At 40.2% G+C, this 20,909-nt stretch overlaps 1 protein-coding gene across 3 annotated transcripts in view; it reads left to right on the top strand.

The window, feature by feature from the left end:
* Window positions 1-20,909, top strand: part of OGFOD3 (2-oxoglutarate and iron dependent oxygenase domain containing 3) — a 49,250-nt gene that overhangs the window by 7,992 nt on the left and 20,349 nt on the right. For 2 of the 3 annotated variants that reach the window (XM_026120560.2, XM_026120558.2), the window contains exons 3-7: window positions 1,261-1,336; window positions 2,351-2,393; window positions 8,906-8,970; window positions 9,578-9,634; window positions 17,625-17,778. In XM_026120560.2, the coding sequence (XP_025976345.2) occupies window positions 1,261-1,336; window positions 2,351-2,393; window positions 8,906-8,970; window positions 9,578-9,634; window positions 17,625-17,778 (395 nt within the window). The remainder of the gene's footprint in view (window positions 1-1,260; window positions 1,337-2,350; window positions 2,394-8,905; window positions 8,971-9,577; window positions 9,635-17,624; window positions 17,779-20,909) is intronic. The other variant, XM_026120561.2, reaches the window with a different exon arrangement.

The following is a 20,909-nucleotide window of genomic DNA, read 5'->3' as shown; positions in this document are numbered from 1 at the left end:
TGGCACGTTTCTGGTCTGCATCCAAATATTTCTTGTCTTCTGCAGCTGGTTTTCTCCTGAGGACAGTTCACTTTATTTTCCTGTTGAGATTCTTTGGTTTAGGGACAGAACTTTTTGTTTTTGTTGTATATTACACCAGAGTGCTGTGTGTTGGATCTTTGTCTATGATCTGAATGCTTATGTGGACTGTAATGGAAAACCCTTTGGATATAGATACGCGATATTAAGTGGTTTCAGTTGCTAGAGATCCTGGCTGTATTTGAACTGTCAATCCAAGATAGAAGGATCCATGTGGCACTGCTGAGGTCTGAACTCTCTTGTGTTCTTGCCCTGCCTGTCTGAAGGCTGAGAAAAAGAGTATGTAAGATCAAATCATCCAAGATTGTCTTCTTTCCAGAGAATAATTATATAATCAGGAATTTTTGTTTTTACTACTGCACTTGGCAAGAAGAGGAAAATCTCTGGATATACGTGTGTCTGTGTGTCTCTGTATAGCTAGAAAGATATATATGTGTCTCTATTATAGCCTTACCAAACAGTTCTAAGCAGTTGATTTGCAAACTTTGCAAACAATTTTCAAACATCAGTAAGTCAATTTTAATGCTATGTTGGGATTATCGTAACAAACTTGAGCAACAAATTTGTAGCAGACTTTTTCTAAGAAAATGAAGTGATTCTAGGCATTATTTTCAGGTCAACAAGAAAAACAGTTTATTTTTAAAGGCACAGCATTGCTCTGCATTTTGCTTAACCTGAAGGTCGGAGGCTCTGGATCATGCATGACAGAGCGCCGTATCTCCGGTGTATTGCTTGTACTTCTCCGGTATGTTGGGTTTGAGATTCTTTCCTTTCACACTTGTCAAAGTGCATTATGGACTTGGCTATTTTGACAGAAAATAACTTTTGTCAGCTTGGTTGGTGTAATGCCCAACCAGCCCTAGCAGGGAAGGTGCCATAGCTTAGATGGCTCTGAGGGACTTGAGCCTGGGCCATAGCTTAGATGGGTCTGAGGGACTTGAGCCTGGGCAGGAGCAATGGTGCCATTGCCTAGCCTGGCTCCTCTCTAATGATCGAGGTGCAAAAACCATTGAAATGGAGATGTAACCTTCTTTTAGTTTCAGTGATCTAAAATATTCTGAGACTGGCAATATCCCTTTCGAGTGTTGTGAATCTGAAAGGGGAGGAGGAGAATATTAATTGAGACTTGTTCTAAACCTCTTTTGAAAGATGATCTTGTTTCTTTTCCTTTTTGTGATGCAGGGTGCACTCCTAGAAAGTGTGGAAGAGGGGTAACCGATGCAGTAATCAGCAGGGAGGAAGCTGAAAGAATCCGTAGGTAAACTTTTATTTTCTTTTCTTTTTCTTTTTAAGAGGATTTTAGTTTGAATCATAGAAGAAGCAGGCCCATGCTGATGGTGTGCCAGTGTTTAAGGTGTGCCTGTGGCACAGAGCTGAAGTACTAAGGAGGAGGGGTTAAACAGGCTAAAGCATTGACCTTATTTTCTAAAGCCATTTTACGTTTTTGCTTTGAGGCTTTTCTCTTTCGTACAGAATCTGCCTAGTTCATTGTGGGGCATGGGGGCTGTAGAGAGTAATTCATGTTCAAAAGGAAAATAGTGTTCTCTGAATTAAATAGTTTTTTAAGGATTTTTCACTCGGCCTTCTGTTCCACCTGGTCTTTAAAAACAGCAAAACACCAAAAACCTTCCTTTAGCCTCAGATACCTCTTTCCAGATAGTCATGAGCTGGTGCTGACCGTGTGGCATCCTTTATGAATACGAAGTGGTGGGTTTTAATCAAATAGTAGGAGACACTGTCGAATTACGCAGTTAGGAAAGTGATTAGCATCTGAGTGCTGTTTGCACTTGACAGTCATGTAAGTGGGAAATATCACTATAACACTCATCACGCTCCCAGTCCCTAAGCTGATGTGCAGCTGGGGTAGCGCTTTGTTCACTAGTCAGGCTGGTACTTTAGTCATTTCAAACTCTGGGCTCCTATTTTTGATACGATATCTCTGTGTTATGCCCTTTCAAATCAAAATCCGATTTTTTTTTTCGTGTGTGTGTTTGATCTTATTTGGTCAGGATCTATTTGAAAAGGAACTTTTGGGGAGGGGGTTGGGGATTTATGAAAAAGGACTACAAGCTCAGAAATGTTCTGCAATGTGGATGTTTTATTTTTATGACAGGCTGCATGATTTAAACGGTTTCAAATAAATGGCAGCTTCTCCTTTCCACTCAATTAGGTTATATGTGATGCACTGACTAACATTTACTGAAGAGCTATATGTTGTGAATGACATTAAAAACAAATCAATTCTCACCTGAGGTTATTGTTTTGCCTGCAGAATAGCAGAGAGGGGACTGTCCTTGGGAGGATCTGATGGAGGGGTGAGCAGTGTCCTGTTACTTTTTACATTCTTTTACTGTAAGGCAAACTTTGAGATTATAAATGCATTTGGGGGCTAGAGGGGAGGGGAGCTGAGATAGAGAATTTTTCCTTACATTCAGATTTGGGAAAATTTCTCCTGGAAGTTTTCCTTCCCCCATCAATTACCTCTGTCAGTGGTAAAATTAATGACATTTGCAGTGCAGTTGACACAGTCTGTATTATTCAGTTAACTTTGTTCAACAGAGGCACTGGAAATACTGTCTGATACGGTACATGGTTTTGTCTTCTGCATCTGGAATCGGTTACTGCAGCAGGACTGCACAGGTTTGATTGCTGTTTTTTGAGAAGCTAAATCACAGTGGACCACAACTCTCACTTAAAGATTGGTTTTGTGCAGTGACAAGAAGTATCATGTAATGTCTCAAGTAGGACTTTGAGCAGCATTCTTTAAAAATGAAAACAAAGCCATTTCTCTTTTAGCAAGCATGTTTCCTTTAACTTCTCTTCCCCCTGTCTTTCTTCTCGGGTTTTTACTGTGAATGAACAGAAACCGTTTCTGGAGTATTTGTAAATACAAGCATTGCTTCAGGCCTCTGCTGAATTTGGGCGTATATTAGAAGAAGAAGAGAAAGAGGTTTCGCTGAAAAAATAAGATGTTATCATACTCATGGTTGCTGAGAAAAGTGTATGAAAAGTGTAAACCGAGCAACTTATGCAGTGTTGCCAATCCGAAACAATATCTTTAAAAGGTTTAATGTTCTCTATTCAACTCAGTCAGAATTTTTCAGTTTTGTGGTTGAAAAATTTGCCATTTTGACTAGATTACTCAACCTCTTTAGATCTACTGCTTAACTTCTGTCAAGAGTGCTGTCAAGATGGTTTTCTATCTTCCTATTCTCTTGGGACCTACATGTGATTCTCATTAGACTTCCACAAAGAGGGATTAAAAGGGCAGTGTATTGCACAGAGACTGTTTTATGGACTTGGATCACAGAGGGTTGAGAGTGTCCAGTTGAGGGTCAGGGAACTGGGGAAGCGGAGGCAGGGAAAGCTGGGAGTAGCGATGAGGGAAGTGAACGCTGCTCAATGCAGAGATGAGCAGGGCTCCTGAGCTGGGTTCCTCGGACAGCAAGCCAGACTATGTGACAAATATAAACCCGCCATCTAAATCATCTTGGAAGCATCACTGTGTGGATTTCTAAAGGAGAGAGAAACTGGGGAAAAGAAGATTCTATCGTTACCACAAAATAAAGTTCTGTTAAGAAATCTGACGTCCTCAGAGAGGTCTGTGCTGTAATTCATATCTTCTCATGTTTCTCATAATGTGCAGATGTGAAAAAGTTACTGTACACTCTTACTCCGTGGGGAAAGGTGCAAGACAACAGTTGTATGGTGCTGCATTGAGGCTTTATCCAAAATAGTGGATAAGCACTGGAAGATACAGACCAGTATTTCCTGGGGGTCATGTGTAGGAGAAGCTTCTGGACAAAGTCTGTTGTTTTCTTTTATGCTTTCTTTCCCCTTCTTCTGCCTCTTTCTCTTTGTTCTGTGATGCATATGCTTGTATATTCTCCGTGTCATGGAGTAAATCGACTCCTGATACTGGTATCTTGGCTCCCAGACCTTGTCAGATGTTGATGGATGTGTGCTGATGTTGTATAGATGAAACCATCTTTCTTTATTTAAGCCTTTATCCTCTCTTTAAATCTCTCATCTGGATAGCATACAAAATGTTTCAAGTCTTACTTCATCTAGTTACTTTGCCCATATGCCTCCAAGCTTCAAGCATTATTGGATTGGATTGGTCTGTTGCTTTAAATTTCTTCGGCTTTAGAGCAGGTTTGGATAATTTTGTCCAGTTGTGCCAGTTATTCTGAGACTTTTTTTTTCACTGAAGATTTGCTTAAACAATTCCTTGTTTCTGTTCTTTAATTTCTTTTAATTCTTTTGTAGACGATTTGACCTCTTCACCATTCCTAATTAAACTTCTTCAAATTCCTGCTGGGCTACTGAGTGCATTTGCATTCTCTCTCATTTCCTCCTAACTATATGTCTGACTTCTGTCAGTCATACTTCTTATATTTTGGTACCACAGAGGTGGACTTGTGAGTGTGTGTGTGGCTTGGTATAATGTAATAACTTGGAGGTCTAAACTTGCAGTTTATGACTGTCAATTCTCCTGCCTTTGTCTGCCACCCTCCCTGCTTTCTCGGAGAACTGAAGTATAACACACACAGTTCTCATTTCCCTCTCCATCCTTTTGTGTTGAGAAATACCTGGAAAGCATCTGAATTAATGAAATGTTCCAGGAGTCATGCTGCAGTCTTTCTTTCTTGTCTTCCCTTCCAATTGTTCCTAGATTAATATATATATATGCACTGAGGCTAGAAGAGGCCATTGCAGTCTTCTAGTCTGACTTCCAACAGAATGCAAGCAAGGGCGTCTTACCCACTAATACACTTCTCTCCCTTTGTAGGTCTCTGCAGTCTGCAGCTGTAAAATAGTTTTGCACTCTGTCCTCTCATTCACATAATGTCATTTATGTTAGTTATTCTGAGGACGTTTGCCTTAGCTTGTTTTTTTCTTCTTTATAAAGATAATGACATTCCCCTTTCTTCCCTACCTAATGTTTTCTTGCGCGCTACCCCTGTTTGCGTTATCTGTTTAGTCATGACTCACTCATTCACGTCTTTATAGGTGCTGTCGTCATAACTTCTCTCCAGCGTAAATGAAACTCAATTCATTTATTATCAGATCTACTGGCATTTTTTTAGAAGAAACCCCCTTGGTGCAGCCAGTCAGCTCTCCTTTGTTTCCTGCGTTGCAGCAAAATTGGTAGGAGTAGCTACCTGGACCTCCCTTTTGCAGAGAAAATTAAATTTCTTGGTCACTGAAAGAAGCAAACAGCATGTGTAGCTATTATCCCAAATGAGGATTTCTGATGTGGACACGCAGGCTCGTGCGTAGAGCAGCATCTCTGCAGGCAGTATCACTCCTTGCTCTGCCTTCAGCCCTCCCAACCAGACCTGGAAGTCCTCAAAATGCTATCAGTTCTGCATTTTCTAGGGAGAGGATAAAGCCTCTGTGTAACCTTTGTCCTATCATATACCTCTACTACAGACCACGTAGTTTCCATCTTTCATGTTTAGCCTCTTAATATCATTTGCAAGTAGCTGCCACTTCATACTTGGCAGTGCATCTCTCACTTTGCTATGTTCTCTTACAAGTGGCTGTCGGTGTGACTGGACTTACACTTGACAGCTTGAGAGGAGCTGGTTATGTCTAATCTGTATCCAGTGTAAACTCGTACCAGGCACCGTAGCCAAATATTGCATTTAGTTTCCACAGTAATTACCTGCACCTCCTGAAATCTGAATGATGCATAAATTAATTAGTTGCATTTGTGTCTTGTAACTAGTCAGTGTAACTTTTAAGAGGCATGACCTCAAGAAGAACATTAACTGTTGTCCTGCTACTCTCAAGATTCAAATAGAGAAAGCTATTTAAAAGTGGTATTGTTCTGAGAATGTGAACATGACCGCTAAGTCTGATGTTGCCTGGGAGTCGGTGGTAATGTAGAGCCTCCATTGCTCTTCCCTTTTCTCAGCTTGAGCGTGGGAGTGTGGGCATGGAGGCGTGGGGAAGGTTTTGAGCTCTACCAGCTTTTCTATAGAAAAGTGGAAATGGGTCTTGCATTTTCTCTTCCGGGCAGCTTGTGTCTGCTGTTTTCTTTCAAAATCTTAAGTAAACTTTTTAAGGAGTGGAGGAGCAAGGTAGAACTGCCGTAGCAGTGAATATGTAGTTAACAGTTTGCAGTCCCTGCTGGTGAGGATCAAGGCAAGGACCTATGGTGCTCCGTAAGATGGGGAAGGTGATGCTTTTTGCCATATGCTGGGAAGTGCTGGTTATTTGCATGTCCTTTTTGAATCCTTTCACCAGTGGGAGGGTGGAGAGTGTGAGATGAACAATATTCAAGGTCCGAAAGCACATACATTTGTACTTTATTCTTTTAAAGGGAGTCCGATTTCCTATCTGTAGAAGTTCTGTAAACCAGGATATTGGGGTAGTTTTCTCAGAGAAAGGTGCGTGGGTGTATGTGTTTGCAGTGTTCCTTCCATCTTTGGATAAACTTTGCAGAGCTTTCAACCTGGGACCACTTACCTAGACCGCAGACTGGTGAACTTTGATCAGACACTGCAGTCGAAGTAACGGTGTTGACACAGGCTTCCACCCAGCTGTTCTTCGAGTGTAGGAAACGGTGCTGGAAGTGTTTAATGTTCTGAAATGGCAGAGGCCAACGGACATGCCTTTCAGTTTCTTTCCAGGATGTCCATTAAGCAGATAGAAGCTCTGTGCTCAGGTGTCATCAAGTCCCTGTCTGCCTCTGGTGTTGTGTTGTTCTCCCCTGTTTGAAAGAGCCCTGAGGAGTATTCTTTCTCCTTCGGATTTCCTTTTTATTCATCTTCATCTGCCTCTGCAGGCTTTGTATCGTAGCCATTACCTTCTCAGCTGGAAATATCCACAGTTCTTGGGGCGAGTCTCGATCCAGTTGATCCTTTTGGGTTCCCCACAGACCTGTGAGCATCTGCAGCTTGAGGATGCAAGAAGAAACATGTATGTTTAGAAAGCATGCTGGAAGTACTCAAGAGGCAATTTTTTAGTTAAATATATCTTTTCAGATATGTGTCCTGCTCCTTCCCCTTTAAACCACCTTGCCATGATCACAAGTGTTTTTTCGCAGCTAGAAGGCAGCAGTTTTACTTGCTCCATCTGTAACTTAGATTATTGCACAGAGCCAGAGATTGATGAAATGAGAATATTTTACTGACGCTGGAGTAAAGCTTGTCCTGAGAGCTGCTCTTGGATGAGCGCGAGACGACTCGTTTCCCTAACGTTCCTCCGTGGCTTTTGGAGACCTTCTGTGAGAAGGGGAGGTTCGCAAAGCTCATGCTGTGTCCATTGAAACAGCTCATTACTTCATGCATTTTAAAAGGCTCAGAGGAAAACAAAATGATTTGGATAAGGTTAATTAAAGAAAGGTTGTTATTGTCTCTCACTTTTAGATGGGGACTTCAGTGGGGTTCCTCTGTTGCAGTGCTGAAGCTCAAGGCAGTTGAGCCCGCAGCAGTTTCCGTTTGCCGAGAGGTTGTCAGAGATGTCTTTCCCAAGCGTCATCCAGAGGAGGAGGCAGAACAGGGCTTGGAGGTTCGGGCTGACCGTGAAGCTGTATTGCTAGCCCAGCGTTGCAGCTCCAACCCTTCTGTGCGTTGAGAAGTTGCTGCTACTCGTTCCCTAGCCCGTCCGCTTTTGGGTAAAAAAGACCGCTGTCCCGACCGTGCCCACAGGCTGCTGTTGCCGGTCCGGTGGCATTTAGCATTCTCGCAGGCAGCTCGCTGCATCAAGAAGTGCCAGATTTCAGGAGCAGAGTGCTTTTTTCAGGATATCGTACATCAAAAATGTCAGTATAATTTTGGTGCCAGTGAGGTTAATGGACTAGTGCTACCTGATGTTTTCAGTATAGAAAATACGACCTCTATTAAGCAAACAGATTTTTAAATACCATTTAACTGATGCAAAGTGAACATGTATTTTGTGGACAGCAAGGGACATTCAAAAGCATACTTTATTCAATTTAGAGAAATATTTTAAAGTCCTGTGAGGTATCTTTCTGCCCTAGCAAATCTTAATATTGATCTTTTTGGTTTGGTTTGGAGGTGAACAGAAGTGTCTGGCTTGAATCAGATGGAGAAATGGATTTAATTTTCATATGAAAAGACTTCACTCTGTTCTTTTACAGCAATCAGAAATGTTTTAAAAAAACATGCACCATTTGGCTGTAGCAAGCCTTAGAGTTGTAATTGCTCTTTTAAACAGGCTTTCATGTCTGTATTATTTAATATGAGAGGTGCACAGGAACTGTGAAGGAAAAGTAATTTTAGTAACAAACGGTGGGCAAAATAAGTATTAGTGCTATTCAAGCACTTGACAAATACTGGAAAATTAGTCATCTTTGTGTAGAAGGAAAATGCATTCAAGAAGGGATCCAGGAACATAGTGTCTTACCCTAAGCCCATGGAGGAAAACTGGCAATTCTGTATGTCGGATCTGAATCTCAGGAGTAGCAGTCCTTTGTCTTATCAATAGTATTTTAATCTTTTATCCATATATATGTGTGTATATATATATATGTATGTATATATATATGTGTATATATATATATGTGTATATATATAAATGTACGTATGTATATAAAAAACAATCTGAGGGAGGCTTGCAGTAGCTTGCAGTAGTAAGGCAAAATAAGCATTAGTATTGCAAACCTAAATTTTAGAAACTAATAATTTAATTTGAGAGGGCAAGAAAAGTAGGAACCAACTTAGTATAGTTATTAAAGGTAGTAATTAAAAAATGACAAAAAAACGCACAACTTAACTTTTCATGCTCATTTTTCCTCTTTCTCTCTCTCTCTTTTTTCTTTTTTTTTTTTTTTAACTTTTGTCTCCTTTCCCAGGCTTCAATTTTGGATTTACACTCTGGAGCTCTTTCACTGGGGAAGCATTTTGTCAATCTGTACAGGTAAAATGAGGTTGTGGCTTGTTGCCTCTCTTGTTATCCTACAGCTTGAGTGCTCAGTACCTTCTCAGATTTCTCCAGGTCGCGTAGACTGAGGTTAACAGTGTCACACTGTAGGAGTTAGATTCGCCACCATTTCCATGACCCATTAAAAAGCTTTTGGGCCGTGAAAACTGACATCCTTTTTCGGACTGGGCTCTTTGAAAGCTACTAGTAACTTTTTTTTCCCCCCTTAGAGTTCTTCTTGCACCAGAAAATAGTAGTTTTTTCAGTTATGACCTATAGTTTATCAGTAGTGGAAGAAATCAAGCAGTCTGTGAACTTGTTTTAAAAATTTGAATCCATAAGCTTATTTCATGAAGTGGGAGGGGATATTTTTTCACGCCTTGCAAGTTCCATTACTAGTTGCTTTGTCTTGATCCTTTAGTCTTTTAACAGGTAGTCTTTGAGCAGTGCTTTGCGAACGTCACACTTCCTACAAATAATGATTTTTAGTATGTTTTAATTTATTCATTGTGGGTAAAGCAGGTGGGTGTGAGAATACAGCTTGCTATTACCCAGGCAGGCTGATTCAGTAACTCCTCTTTTAGACTTTTGTTTAATTTTTCAGGTACTTTGGGGACAAAATTCAAGACATCTTCACGGAAGAGGATTTTGCATTATATCGGTAAAGAATTTTAATAACTGCTGAAGGAACGACAAAACATAATTTGGCTTTTTGTAGAGTACAGGTTGGGAGGGGATCGTCCTTTGTGATGGATTCAGGCATACAATTTTATTTGTGGCTCAAAATAGTCATCTCTGAGAATTAAGCAGGCACTGAGGAAAATAAGTAAAAGGACCTTTTGGTAACTACCTGATAAGTTCAAAACAAGCGGATGTTATTTAGCTGCATCACTGATGTCAGGATAGATGATGTGATCAAACCATGGCAGCTCTGCACATTTCACCTTCTTTAAAGAGGTCGATGGTGAGAAATCCTAATTTGTGTGACTTAATCACTGCAGACTCTGTAATGCTCTCTATTGCTGGGCTGCCACGAGGCCTGTGAACATCGCCTGTTCCCCTTTATGGGTCAAGGGGCAGCAACAAAAAGATGCACCTTATCTGTTGTGTTCTACCATTTTGGGTAAAATCTCATCATTCTAGGACTTCATATTTCTGCTGGAGCAGCCTTTCAGTAATCAGTGATTTGAGGTATGCCCAGTTCTAGTGGATGCTGGTCCTGCAGACCTGCGAGCAAGGAGAGCTGCTCCATCTGAGCTCTGTAGTTACTTGCCAGAACACGTTAGCTGTAAATGCAAGGCGTAGGGATGAAAAATACTTTAGCATCAACTCCTGTTTCACACCTGTTTTCCAAGAGGTGTTGCATTAAGTGATAAAGACAGTCATATGCTGTTATCACTTTAGGAACTTGAGACTTTTGTGATGTGAAGTGTGGCAAAGCATTAATAGTGGTGAAGTGGGAAGAGGAAGCACTCTGCATTTCTGATGTTCTGGCTAGAAAAGCAGAGCATATTTTTGCCCCTGAGAAGCAAGCAAGAAAAAAAAAATATATATATATATATATATGTATATATATAAAATAAATACACACACACACACTATATATATATACACACACACACATATATAAAAATATATATATATACACCTCTGTAATGTAATAGCATCTCATTCTGTAATTGGCATCTCATTCTTCTAGCTTTCCTGTAGACCTGCACATATATGTAACGAAGACAACAAAGTTAACAAGTTCCATGAGTTTATGAAGGTTTGTAGCAAATGTTTAGGAACGAGCATCCTGTGTTGACTGGACACACTAAATCGTTAGCTGTGCATTTGAATTGCTTTTTGTAGCAGAAAATGTACTTGGCTTGGACACTTTAAAGTCCAAATGTAGTGTTTTCTAATTGTTTCTGGAGTTTTTCTTGCCTTCGTGAAGGAATCTGAGCTCCCTCTAGTGGCTGAAGTAGTATTAAGTAGCCAAATAGATTCCTGAAAAGTGATGTGAGCGGAATATATGCATCACGTTAGTTTTATTACTACAGTAGTTTTGTCTTAAGTATTAACCATTTAAAGTGTAAAATTATTTGACTTAACCATTTTTAGATACTGTTATCTTATAGAAGGGTCTCTTTCAAATGCGCCTACCTCTGTGTCCAGACACATCACAAAAATGTGATGCTTTCTTGATCAGTAATGAACTTTGCATGAATACGGAAAAATTAGTCTCTGCCTTGCTGCGATAGTGGAGGATAGTTGGAAGATAGTAGTCGTTGTTTGGCCTTCTGTTCTGCAGATGACCAAAGAACATGTAGAATATATATTCTAGGCCAGTATAGGGGGTGTTTCAATCTGCTGGATACAAATCTCATACAGCATATATTATAAAATGCTTTTGTTCATGTTAATGGCAGTGCCTGAGCACAAGCTGTAGTAGCTTATGTCTTTTAATGAATGGTTTTGTGCTATTGTTGGGAACATTTATTTTCATTACCTCTATTTACCTACCAAGGTCTGTTTTAAAAAATATAGCCTTGGGAGAAATAACTAAATATAATTTGTGTCTGAGTATTACTGATTGCAAAAATAACAAATCTGAGTAGACATCCTGAGCCAGGAGGCTGGTTTCTAAACCGTCTGTGTCAAAATTATGTTGCTTCAGAATCAATTATAGTTTCTAGGCTGATGCTTTATCCATTAACTGCCAAGCATATTGCAGCAATTCCTCGTCTCACATAATGGATGTATCTTTATCCAGAAGAGAGACCTTTAAATCTGGATGCTTGCTTTAAAGGTCGCGACTTCAGCAAAAAATGGCAGCACTGAAGATTTATTCCCCAAACTCCTCAACTCATTAAGGCGCAGACACCGAACGAGTAGAGAGAGCTGGTGGGATTTGCTTTTCCCCCTCTTCTTTCTGCGTGCGTGGTCTCTGTTAAAACTCTCTGGTTGTAGAAGAGCATTGCTTCGTCTGCTTGTACTGCTTTTGCTGCTTTTTACTGGGAGCAGTGCAGAGACATTGGCAAGTGGGCTAGAAAAGTTGTACAGTTTCCTGGAGCTTTGTGAGCGCTCCTGTCACCATACTTGAAATCCCACTTTGCACAGCGGCTCTTAACAGTGCATTTTTTTTGCTGATCTGACAGCGTTCATATCCTACAGAGACTTTTATGTGATGTTTTTAGTCCTTTTTCTCCGTCCTTCTTTATGCTGCTGCCAGTACTTTAAGCTAGAAGTGTCATTATCTAGTGAACATCCTTCCTTTTTAGTTTTATGCTCCTTAGACTTTGAGCTGCTTTGTTGGCTTTTCTTACTTTCCTTTGTTCTTTCCTCATCATTCTGATTACAAAATAGGTTTCAGTAGTGGCTTTTACAGAAAGTGGTCAAATGCTCTTTTCAGTGAGTTCTGCTCTGCTTTTCCCCAGGTCTGACCTGTGCATTTTGATATCCTCTGGTGATTTACTGAAAATATGCAAGGATTGCTGCTGACAAAATCTGCATGGGGTTACACTTAAACTGTTGCCTGGATTTTTTGCTCATTTATTTATTGCAATAGCAGAGCTCTGTTTAGTGCATCTGCTCAGAACAGGGCGACACCCTGAGCAGTTTGAATGATGAAGTAGTCGTGGTGTTCGTGAAAGTGAACGCTTACCTTCTCCAGCATAAAGGATTATTTTCTTTGCAACTGTAGTACGCTAGAGGTCTCCCAAGAGATTTTGAAGTGTGGAGGACAGGGAGGAAACAGTGTAAAGGATGAGAAGGCAAGACTTGAGGATGGGTCCTGCCTGATTCATTCTCATGGATGTATGTGAAAAGTGCCTGAGGGGATGTTGTGGCCCTTACTGTCCCAGGTCCAAGGTAGCCAGAAATCTTGGGCTTGTTCATTACCTACTTGACAGCATTTTCCAGGCTGAAATTTGGATAATCAGCTTGCTACATGAGTTACAGATGACATACAGCATTGGTCCTAAAATACTCTACCTATAGAGTATCTGGGCTATATCTGGAAAAGCAATGAAGGGAACAGAAAGAAAAAATCAGTCATATGAAATCGGAAGGGCCAGGTCAGTGGAAAGCAGGCTGTACAGAAGAGATTATAGGCGAAGGAGGGTGACCTTATACTGTCTTTGAAAAAAGTTACGTGCCGTGTTTGGCATGAACTGTGCACAGAGTGAGCTGAAGTATATAGATGCATATTTTTAAAACATGCTTTATAGGATTCTAAGGAACGTTCTCACCTCTAAAAGAAGACATGTCTGTGCTCCTACGTCTGGGTAAATGCTTGATTCCCATGTGTAATGTTTAATTTCCTATCACAAAGTGGGACACAAGATACTCGCCTCATGGTGTATGAAGCAGAGTTGATGGTTGCATTGATAAGTTTATCAACCCCTGGAAATGGGGTGAACATGAAAATGTGAGCTACAGGGTAGCTGAGGCTATCGCACAGCACCCTGCAAGGCATACCTCCTGCAGCTAGCTTAGTCTTTGGCACCGGACTTGTAAATGGATGTTTTAATTCATTTTTTACATCAAATACAACCTAAGATCTCCTAGCCATTAATTACAGTAGTGCAATGGAATATTTTCTAGTAAAATTGATATTCTGCAGCTGAAATCCCGCTCCTAGCCTTATCCCCTAAAATAACTAAGTTCTTTCCTACTTTATGTGGCTTGCTTTTCTAAAACGTATTTTGAAGTGCTGCCACTTACATGTGACGAAGTCAGAAGTCTTGGTAGTTACTGACATGCGCTAAGAAACATAGTCTTCCCTTGGCATATTTTCCATTTTCTTCTCTAGCTTCTTGTATCTACATATTTGATTGATCCCACTTTAATAGGAAGTATGTATTAAACACCACCTTTATATAAAAATAATTTCTATGAGCTGGCTCAACTAGGTATTTCATGGAGTTTCTGTAGCTTTCAAACAGTACATACTCAGGAAAAAGAAACATTTAGGCCCTTGGATTGCCCTTTGGAGCATGTTTCCAGCAAATCTTTGCCATATGGGCTATTCATTCAAGTATCATGTATAAATCTGCGGTTTATTTGTGACTGATATATCCTTTTTAGTTTCTCCTGCTACAGCTCTGTAACTGGGTGATTTATTGCACAGAATTACCAAAGTCTTCTATTGCACATATTCGTATACATAGTTTTTCAGATTTAGTAGTTCATATTAAATGTAAGTTGTTTGGCATTTTTTGGAGGTTTATCAGATGAAATAGTATCCTAATACATAAAGTGTCATGCTTAAAATTTTAAGTGCAGCAATAGGATAAGAATCATGGAGACTGAGATAGCCTAACATTATTTGATTCATCATCTGTTAAAGAGGTACTACAGGAAACTGGCTAACTTTTTGACCCTAAGCTTTGGGAATACCCACTTTAAAGCAGTGTAGATTTATTACCTGTATTTTTTTGGTCACATACGTACATTGGGGAAGAAAAAATTCCAGTCTTGAATACGGCTTTCTGTCCCCACTGTGCTCATCCTGTCATGGGCCTTTCTTCTACGCTTGCAGGAAGGGGTCTTGTTTCTAATGCCCAGTACATGAGATGAGGTTGGGTTGTTTTGCTTGTGTTTCAAATGCTTGATCTGGAGTTCCTTGAAACTAATAAATGGGTTCCCACTGACTTCAGCATGTGTTGGATTAGGCCCCGAAAAAATGACTTGACTGTTCCCCTGTTCTCACAAATATGTCTAGGAAGGCAGTAAAGGCAAAGTGGAAGATTAAGTGTCCTCTCCCAGTAAGAGACTTTTTTATGATTTTGCAGCCCACACATCAGGCAATGTTCCTTTTGCTTCCTTAGTTTTCAACTTTTTTAATTATAGATGAGTTAACCCTTTTGCTCATTGAGCTCTGATGTGAGTAATTAGTATCCTTTTACGTGTTGACCTCTTTTTTTGGAGGAAGGCTGTTGCTCTAAACTTACTCCCTGGACATGCTAAATTACAGTGTGTCCATATTGTGTGCAAGCGCAGCTGTAAGTGCAGAGAGTAAGTACGTGGTTTTTGGAGTCTAGTCCAAAATCCATTACTATCAGTTAGGCTCTTTTAGTTTATTGTTCGCTTTGTTGAATGTCCGGTGTGCGTAAGGTTCTTGCTAATCTGCTCAGTCTTCTCTGATTGTTTTCATTAAGTTTTTGAGAGTGATGCTGTGATACGCAGCGTGTTGGCTCCCAAGAAGCAGAAACAGTGGCACAGCGCTGCCTTAGCTGACCTCTGCTCAGTCGCACTGAAGTAGGCAGGAATACGCCCAGGTTAACGCAAGAAATCCCATGTTGGCACCTGCTTGGCGCCTGGTGTGTTTGGAGAAGCTGGTGTGATTAAAGAGGAGCGGTATCTGAAACCAATAGCACAAAGGGAAGTAAAAAGCCAGGAGCAGGCTCCAACACCCAAAGACCAGTTGCCTGGTCACGTGCGGGTCAGCTGAAGGCCGATGCTGCTGTGAGAGCAGGATAGGACATAAATTCCTGCCATTACACCTGTCACCTCAACTGCTCCATTACTCCGTTCGCCCATTCACTACTTCCCTTGCCTTCCTAATTTATAAACAAGAAGCACAAATTTATCTTTTGAAGAATATGCTTATTTTCTCTTTGCAGCATAGTTAAGCTTTTGAATTTTTTTTCCTTTTGTTTTGATAACCCACTGGCTGGCCCAAACCAGCTGGCTTTTTATTTGCCATTGCAGTATATTGGAAAGAGTTGGGTAGCGCTTTGTTTCCTGCTTGGTTTGCAAAACATGCAGCTGTGCTTCAAGCCATGGCACGTACCTCTCAAAGAGGAATGAAGCTTTAACAGGGCCTTTTCAAGACTACGGAGCAAATCTTAATAGAAAGATTTTAAAAGTAGAAAAGGAATCAACCTAGAAGAGGAAGCAGTATTTCTTGGAAAGCAATACAGCTACTGGAGATTTAAAGTTGTCAAGACTGTTGCCTGACTACTTCGGAGTAGATATATTCCAGCTGCAACTGGCTGCCGTGCATCAGAGCCAGGGAATATACTTTATTATTTGTGGGTTAGGCTGTTAATTCTTGTGTCGGATTGTTCAAAGTGCCAGCTGCACTTTGAATGCACTTCATGGTAAAGTGAAAAGAGTGATTACACTTAACGCTTTTTGGGATACGTCAGGCAGCTTCCGCTGAAGTCCTACTTCTTGGAAAAACAGAGGCACAGAAAGACCTGTTGGTCCTTTTCTGATGTCAGTCTTACAAGCTCTTTGATTATGTAGCGCTCAACTTGGAACCTCAGTTCATTCAGCCCTGTAAATACCTGCAAATCTCAGCTCTCGCTTCATTTAAAGGTTTTGATATTTTGCATTTAAAATCACTTGAATTTGTGACTCCTAAAAACAGAATAAAGAATAAGTTGGGTTGAAAGTCAAATCTGTATATGTTTTTTAATTTATTGATTTTTGGTGGGGGGCGAGATGTGAACAGAATGAGTATGTAGGATTTTTCAGTGCTTGTGGAAATAGCCTTTAAGGGGTGCCTTTCACAGTCTAGCGCTAGAGATCTGGTTTTCGTTTCTTTCGCTTTCTGTTAGTCACTGTTTAAATTCTCTAGAGGATTACCTGGGAAAAAGAGTTTCTTGAAAATCTTGCTGAAGTTCAGTGTATCCTAGTGGAGAAATGTCTAATGCATAAAAGATGCGGAAATATTAATGTAATTCCATGAGAAACTTCACAAGTGTGTTTACTTCAATTATCTTTTTTTAGTGTGCTTCTTCTGGAGCACTTGGGAAAGAAGAGTAGAAAGACTAATACAATAGCCAAGAATGTGTTAAAACTGGGAGAAAGCAATATAAAAATTTTTATGAAGCATAGGGGATTAGATTTTAAAAGAAAATAATATTTTCATTTAATCTCACTGTGTTATTGCGTTCTTTGCTTTTTTTGGTCTTTTTTAAACTTCCTCAAGGTTAAATGCTAGCTGTATGTGTTTACTGGGGGAATTAACCAGTGATTTTCCTCATAATCACAAGTTTCTTTAAGGTCATTGCTTGAACTAGTGCTGGGAGGTCTGGACAGCCCTGTTCTAGCTCTATCTGCAGTTATCTTTGTCACAAAAGAGAACATAGGATGCTACTGTATAAGCAGTACTGTGTAGTAAAGCATGCAGGATTATTACTATCTTCCTTCCATTTTTATAATTTAAAAATCATGGTTTTTTTTCCCCCTTTTTCCCCAAGAAGTACAGGAACAGCCACGGTAGAGATATATTGGTTGAAAATTTCAAAATAGTTGGGAAAGATCTTGCATTCAGTTCTTTTAGGGAAAATGTGGTTATGATATCGATAGATACATTGACCCGGAATCCTGAATTTCTTGGTGCCTGAAACTTCGTTGGTTAGTTTTAAAGTAGTTGAAGAAGGCTCTTCTCAAGAGGTAACTCTTTAGGAAGATGCAACTTTCTAGTCATCTACTGTGTATTGAAATTGTATATGCAAAAAATTTTCTCTTTAACTTTTCCGTAGTTAATAAACACTGAGATACGCATGGAATTTCTCAGAAAAACAGATTGCTTACACAAAGACATTTTAAAACAGGCTGTAGGAAACAAATGGTTTGGAAGAAGCAGGAGAGGTGTCGCTGCTTGAGCTGTGTTTCGACACTTAGCCTGTTGTGCTGTGTTTTCTTTGCAGTGATGTGAGGCAGCGAATTCAACAGAGAATTGCTCAGGCCTTTGGTATCAGCTCCTCTTCGCTGTACCTGACGAAGCCGACGTTCTTCTCGAGAATAAATAACACGGAAGCGAAGACGACGCATGACGAATACTGGCACCCGCATGTTGACAAGGTTAGTGGGAGGCTGAGATGGGAAGACGGTGTTTCCTCTTATTGTTAAACCCCTTCAAAGTCTGGTCCCCAAAGTGTTTATCATTAAACAAGCAGAGTCAAACATGTTTGGTAACTGGTGCTTACAAAAATTCTTCAGTGGGAGGAACGTAAGGGAAAGATAAACGAATTTATTAGAAGCCCAGGCTGGGATCATTCCTTTTATTTTCTTTACTTTAGTTCTGTTGTGTTCTGCTGGAATTACTAAATTTTGCGAATCACTACCCGGGAATCTCTGGCTTGTCAGAAATTTTGATTAAATTGACCCACACCTACAAAGTGTTTCAGTTCCATCAAACCTGCGTTTCCAACTAGAGGATTGCTCTTTCAGCCAGCAAATAGCAGGAGCTATTTCAAAGGTTTTAGATTTCAGTTATGTGTAAACTGAGGGTTGTTGTTTTTTTTCTTTTTTTGTTTCTGGTGCTTTGTTGTTTTAAGAATAGAAGTATTATGACTTTTTTTGACCGCGTAGGGTCTTCTATTTGTAAGCTCATAGGTTAATACTTTGAGTTTCTAAATGGATTTAACTGGTTTGGGATTGGTATTGAATTTAACTGAGTTCGAAAGGTCTGTACATAATAGCAGAATGCAAAGAAAGAATGGAAAAAACAAATAGCTAAAAAAAATTCATGTCTTTGTTAGTATTTAAAAGTCAGAATTACTCTAGAGCTATGGATCGCTCAAAATGGAACCAACTAAAACTTACTCTATCAAAATGCCCCAGTGTTACAACCTGTGTGTTGTAGCGTACGTTGAAGTCTGTGACCCGAAGCATCTACAATTACGAATCAAATAGAGAAATATTCCATAACCTGAAAACATTTCATGGTAGAAGAATCAGTCAGAGAGAAACATAATGTCTGTTGTTCGTCATAGCATTAGTACAAGCTCTCGTGGTCCTTTTTTGTCATGTTTGCTGTACAGCCTAAATCTAGAAAGCACGGTGACAGAATGATGATACCTGATGCAGCCTCTGCTCGAAGAAGGTGATGCCAGGGATGTTGTGCAGTTGCTGATGTAGGAAAGATGAGTCCGGCTTCTGGAGGCTTGTATTTTGAAAAAGCTGTGATGTAAAAATTGGATAGCAGTGGACCTAGGATGGAAAGGTAGGGATGACTTATGGGGTGCAGATTATCTTGACTCATGCTGATAGGAACTGTGTGTAGGGTACAAGTCATGCTGGCGTGGTTGATAGGACTTCCATTGTGTGTTACCGTGATTTCCAAGGAATAGCAAATAAACTAGTGATCCTGCTTTTGTGGAGCGCAGTAAATTCCTAGGTTTTTCACTGAATCAGATTTGACTGCTACAATGGAGAATGAAAGTGGAAATTTCAGTAGCTGGTGGCTATTTTCTCCTTTTTTTTTTTTTTCTTCCTCCTTTCAGCCCACAAAAGTGTATTTTAGAATTTCACACTGCCACTTATTACAGTAATGTGTTTTGCTTCTGCTCAAGCATTGGGTTTGCTGATATTCTCCTACTTTCTTCACTCTTTTCTTTTGCATCAGTAAATGAATATGGTGCTTGAGTAACCTTGCAATTGGGTATTTCTACCTAAGTCTCTGCTACAATGTACAAGTGATTTTGTCATTTGGAAGCAAATCTGTTTTCCTGAAGAGAATTTGTTTTCTTTGCGGAAGCTGCTTCTCTGTTATGGCATCCTGACAGTGCCTGTACGTGATAGACAGCAGGCTAGATGTTTTGCTGTTCTTATCCATCTGTTTTGTCCACGTTTTGTTTATTATCTCACAGGCTGTCTGTTTCAGAAGCAGATATGTCAACTGATTGGCTTTGGCTTTGGCTTTTTCTAACCAACCTGCTTCCCCAAAAAGCTTCAGAAAGCAAAGAAATCAAACCCAAAATGTGGACTCTTAAAATTCACCATGCATAACCTAAACCTTAATAGCTTCTCTACTGAGTAATTGGGTAGTTTAATTAATGATGGCAATGAAGATGTAATTGTCTCTCTTGGGACAGTTACAAAACATCCTGTTTGTAATCATGTAGAATTTTGTCTAAAAATCACGTACCTGCAATAAAATATGAAAATGTGACTTATGCTCAAGTGGAAGCTATTTTCCGAAGAAAATATTGTTTAGGTCGCACAGTGAGATAGAACTGTAGGCTGTTCCACTTATTATATATATGTAGTTTGAACATTTTTTTCACTTCTGTAGCAGCTGTCTGACTTATACTTACATTGAGCTCTCTGCATTGGGAAAGCTAGAGCCTTCAGCCTACCAAAGTGCTTTTTCTCTGTGCCTTAAACTTCTCTTTCGCATTTGATGGGCTATATTTCGAAAAGGTTATTTTCATTTTTGTTCTTCAGGAATGTTCCCACAAGTAGGAATTGCGTGTTAATATGCCAAAGTTGGGCCACTCTGTGCTGTCATGACAGCAAGATTGTGTGCTAAGCTGGGAGGCTTTCAGCAAATAGTCCGGTAGCTCCTAGGAGGATGGGGAATTTGTGGTCGGTGTGTGGATCAGTTCCTTCTCGTTTTGGGGGGAGCGCAAGGGAACAGAACATCCCTGACCCTGGCGACAGTGAAGGGGCTTCGTGGGTGTGGTGGACTAGAGACCTAAAGCAGACTTCTCGTAAGGGCTTCTTGAGCAAGTGCTGTCCTTAGTAGCAAGAGTGTTAGAGGGAGGTAGATGGACAAACTGGGCCCATTTTTGTGGAAACTGCCTCAGCTCAGTGGTTCATCCCTCCTCTAGGATAAGGAACTTCAGCTGATGCCAGATGATGTAGTTACTTTTGTAATTTAAATGACAGCAATTTGCATTGCATGGTTGAAAAGCAAGAGTTCGACCCCGGCTAATGGTACTCTAAGCAGGGTCTGGTATAGTTACATCCTCGACTTTGTTCACTTCTTCATCTCCATCTTGAAAGTCCTAATTACATTGTCACTTATTGCCACTGAACGCTGTCCTTTTTCACTTCTGGTACATCATTCGCTTGGAAGTTGCATCAAAGGATTAATTTGAATCCTTTCCTCACTGCATCCATTTTCTCTCTCTGTTCAAATTCTGTCTGTGCATCAAAAGGTCTGGTCTTATTTCCCCTTAAGTACAACTGGAAGAGAGCTATCTTGG

Source organism: Dromaius novaehollandiae, chromosome 18, assembly GCF_036370855.1.
Source record: "Dromaius novaehollandiae isolate bDroNov1 chromosome 18, bDroNov1.hap1, whole genome shotgun sequence".
Classification (NCBI taxonomy): Eukaryota; Metazoa; Chordata; class Aves; order Casuariiformes; family Dromaiidae; genus Dromaius; species Dromaius novaehollandiae.
The sequence above is the reverse complement of the archived record's forward strand: the minus strand, read 5'-3'. Positions and strand labels throughout refer to the sequence as shown.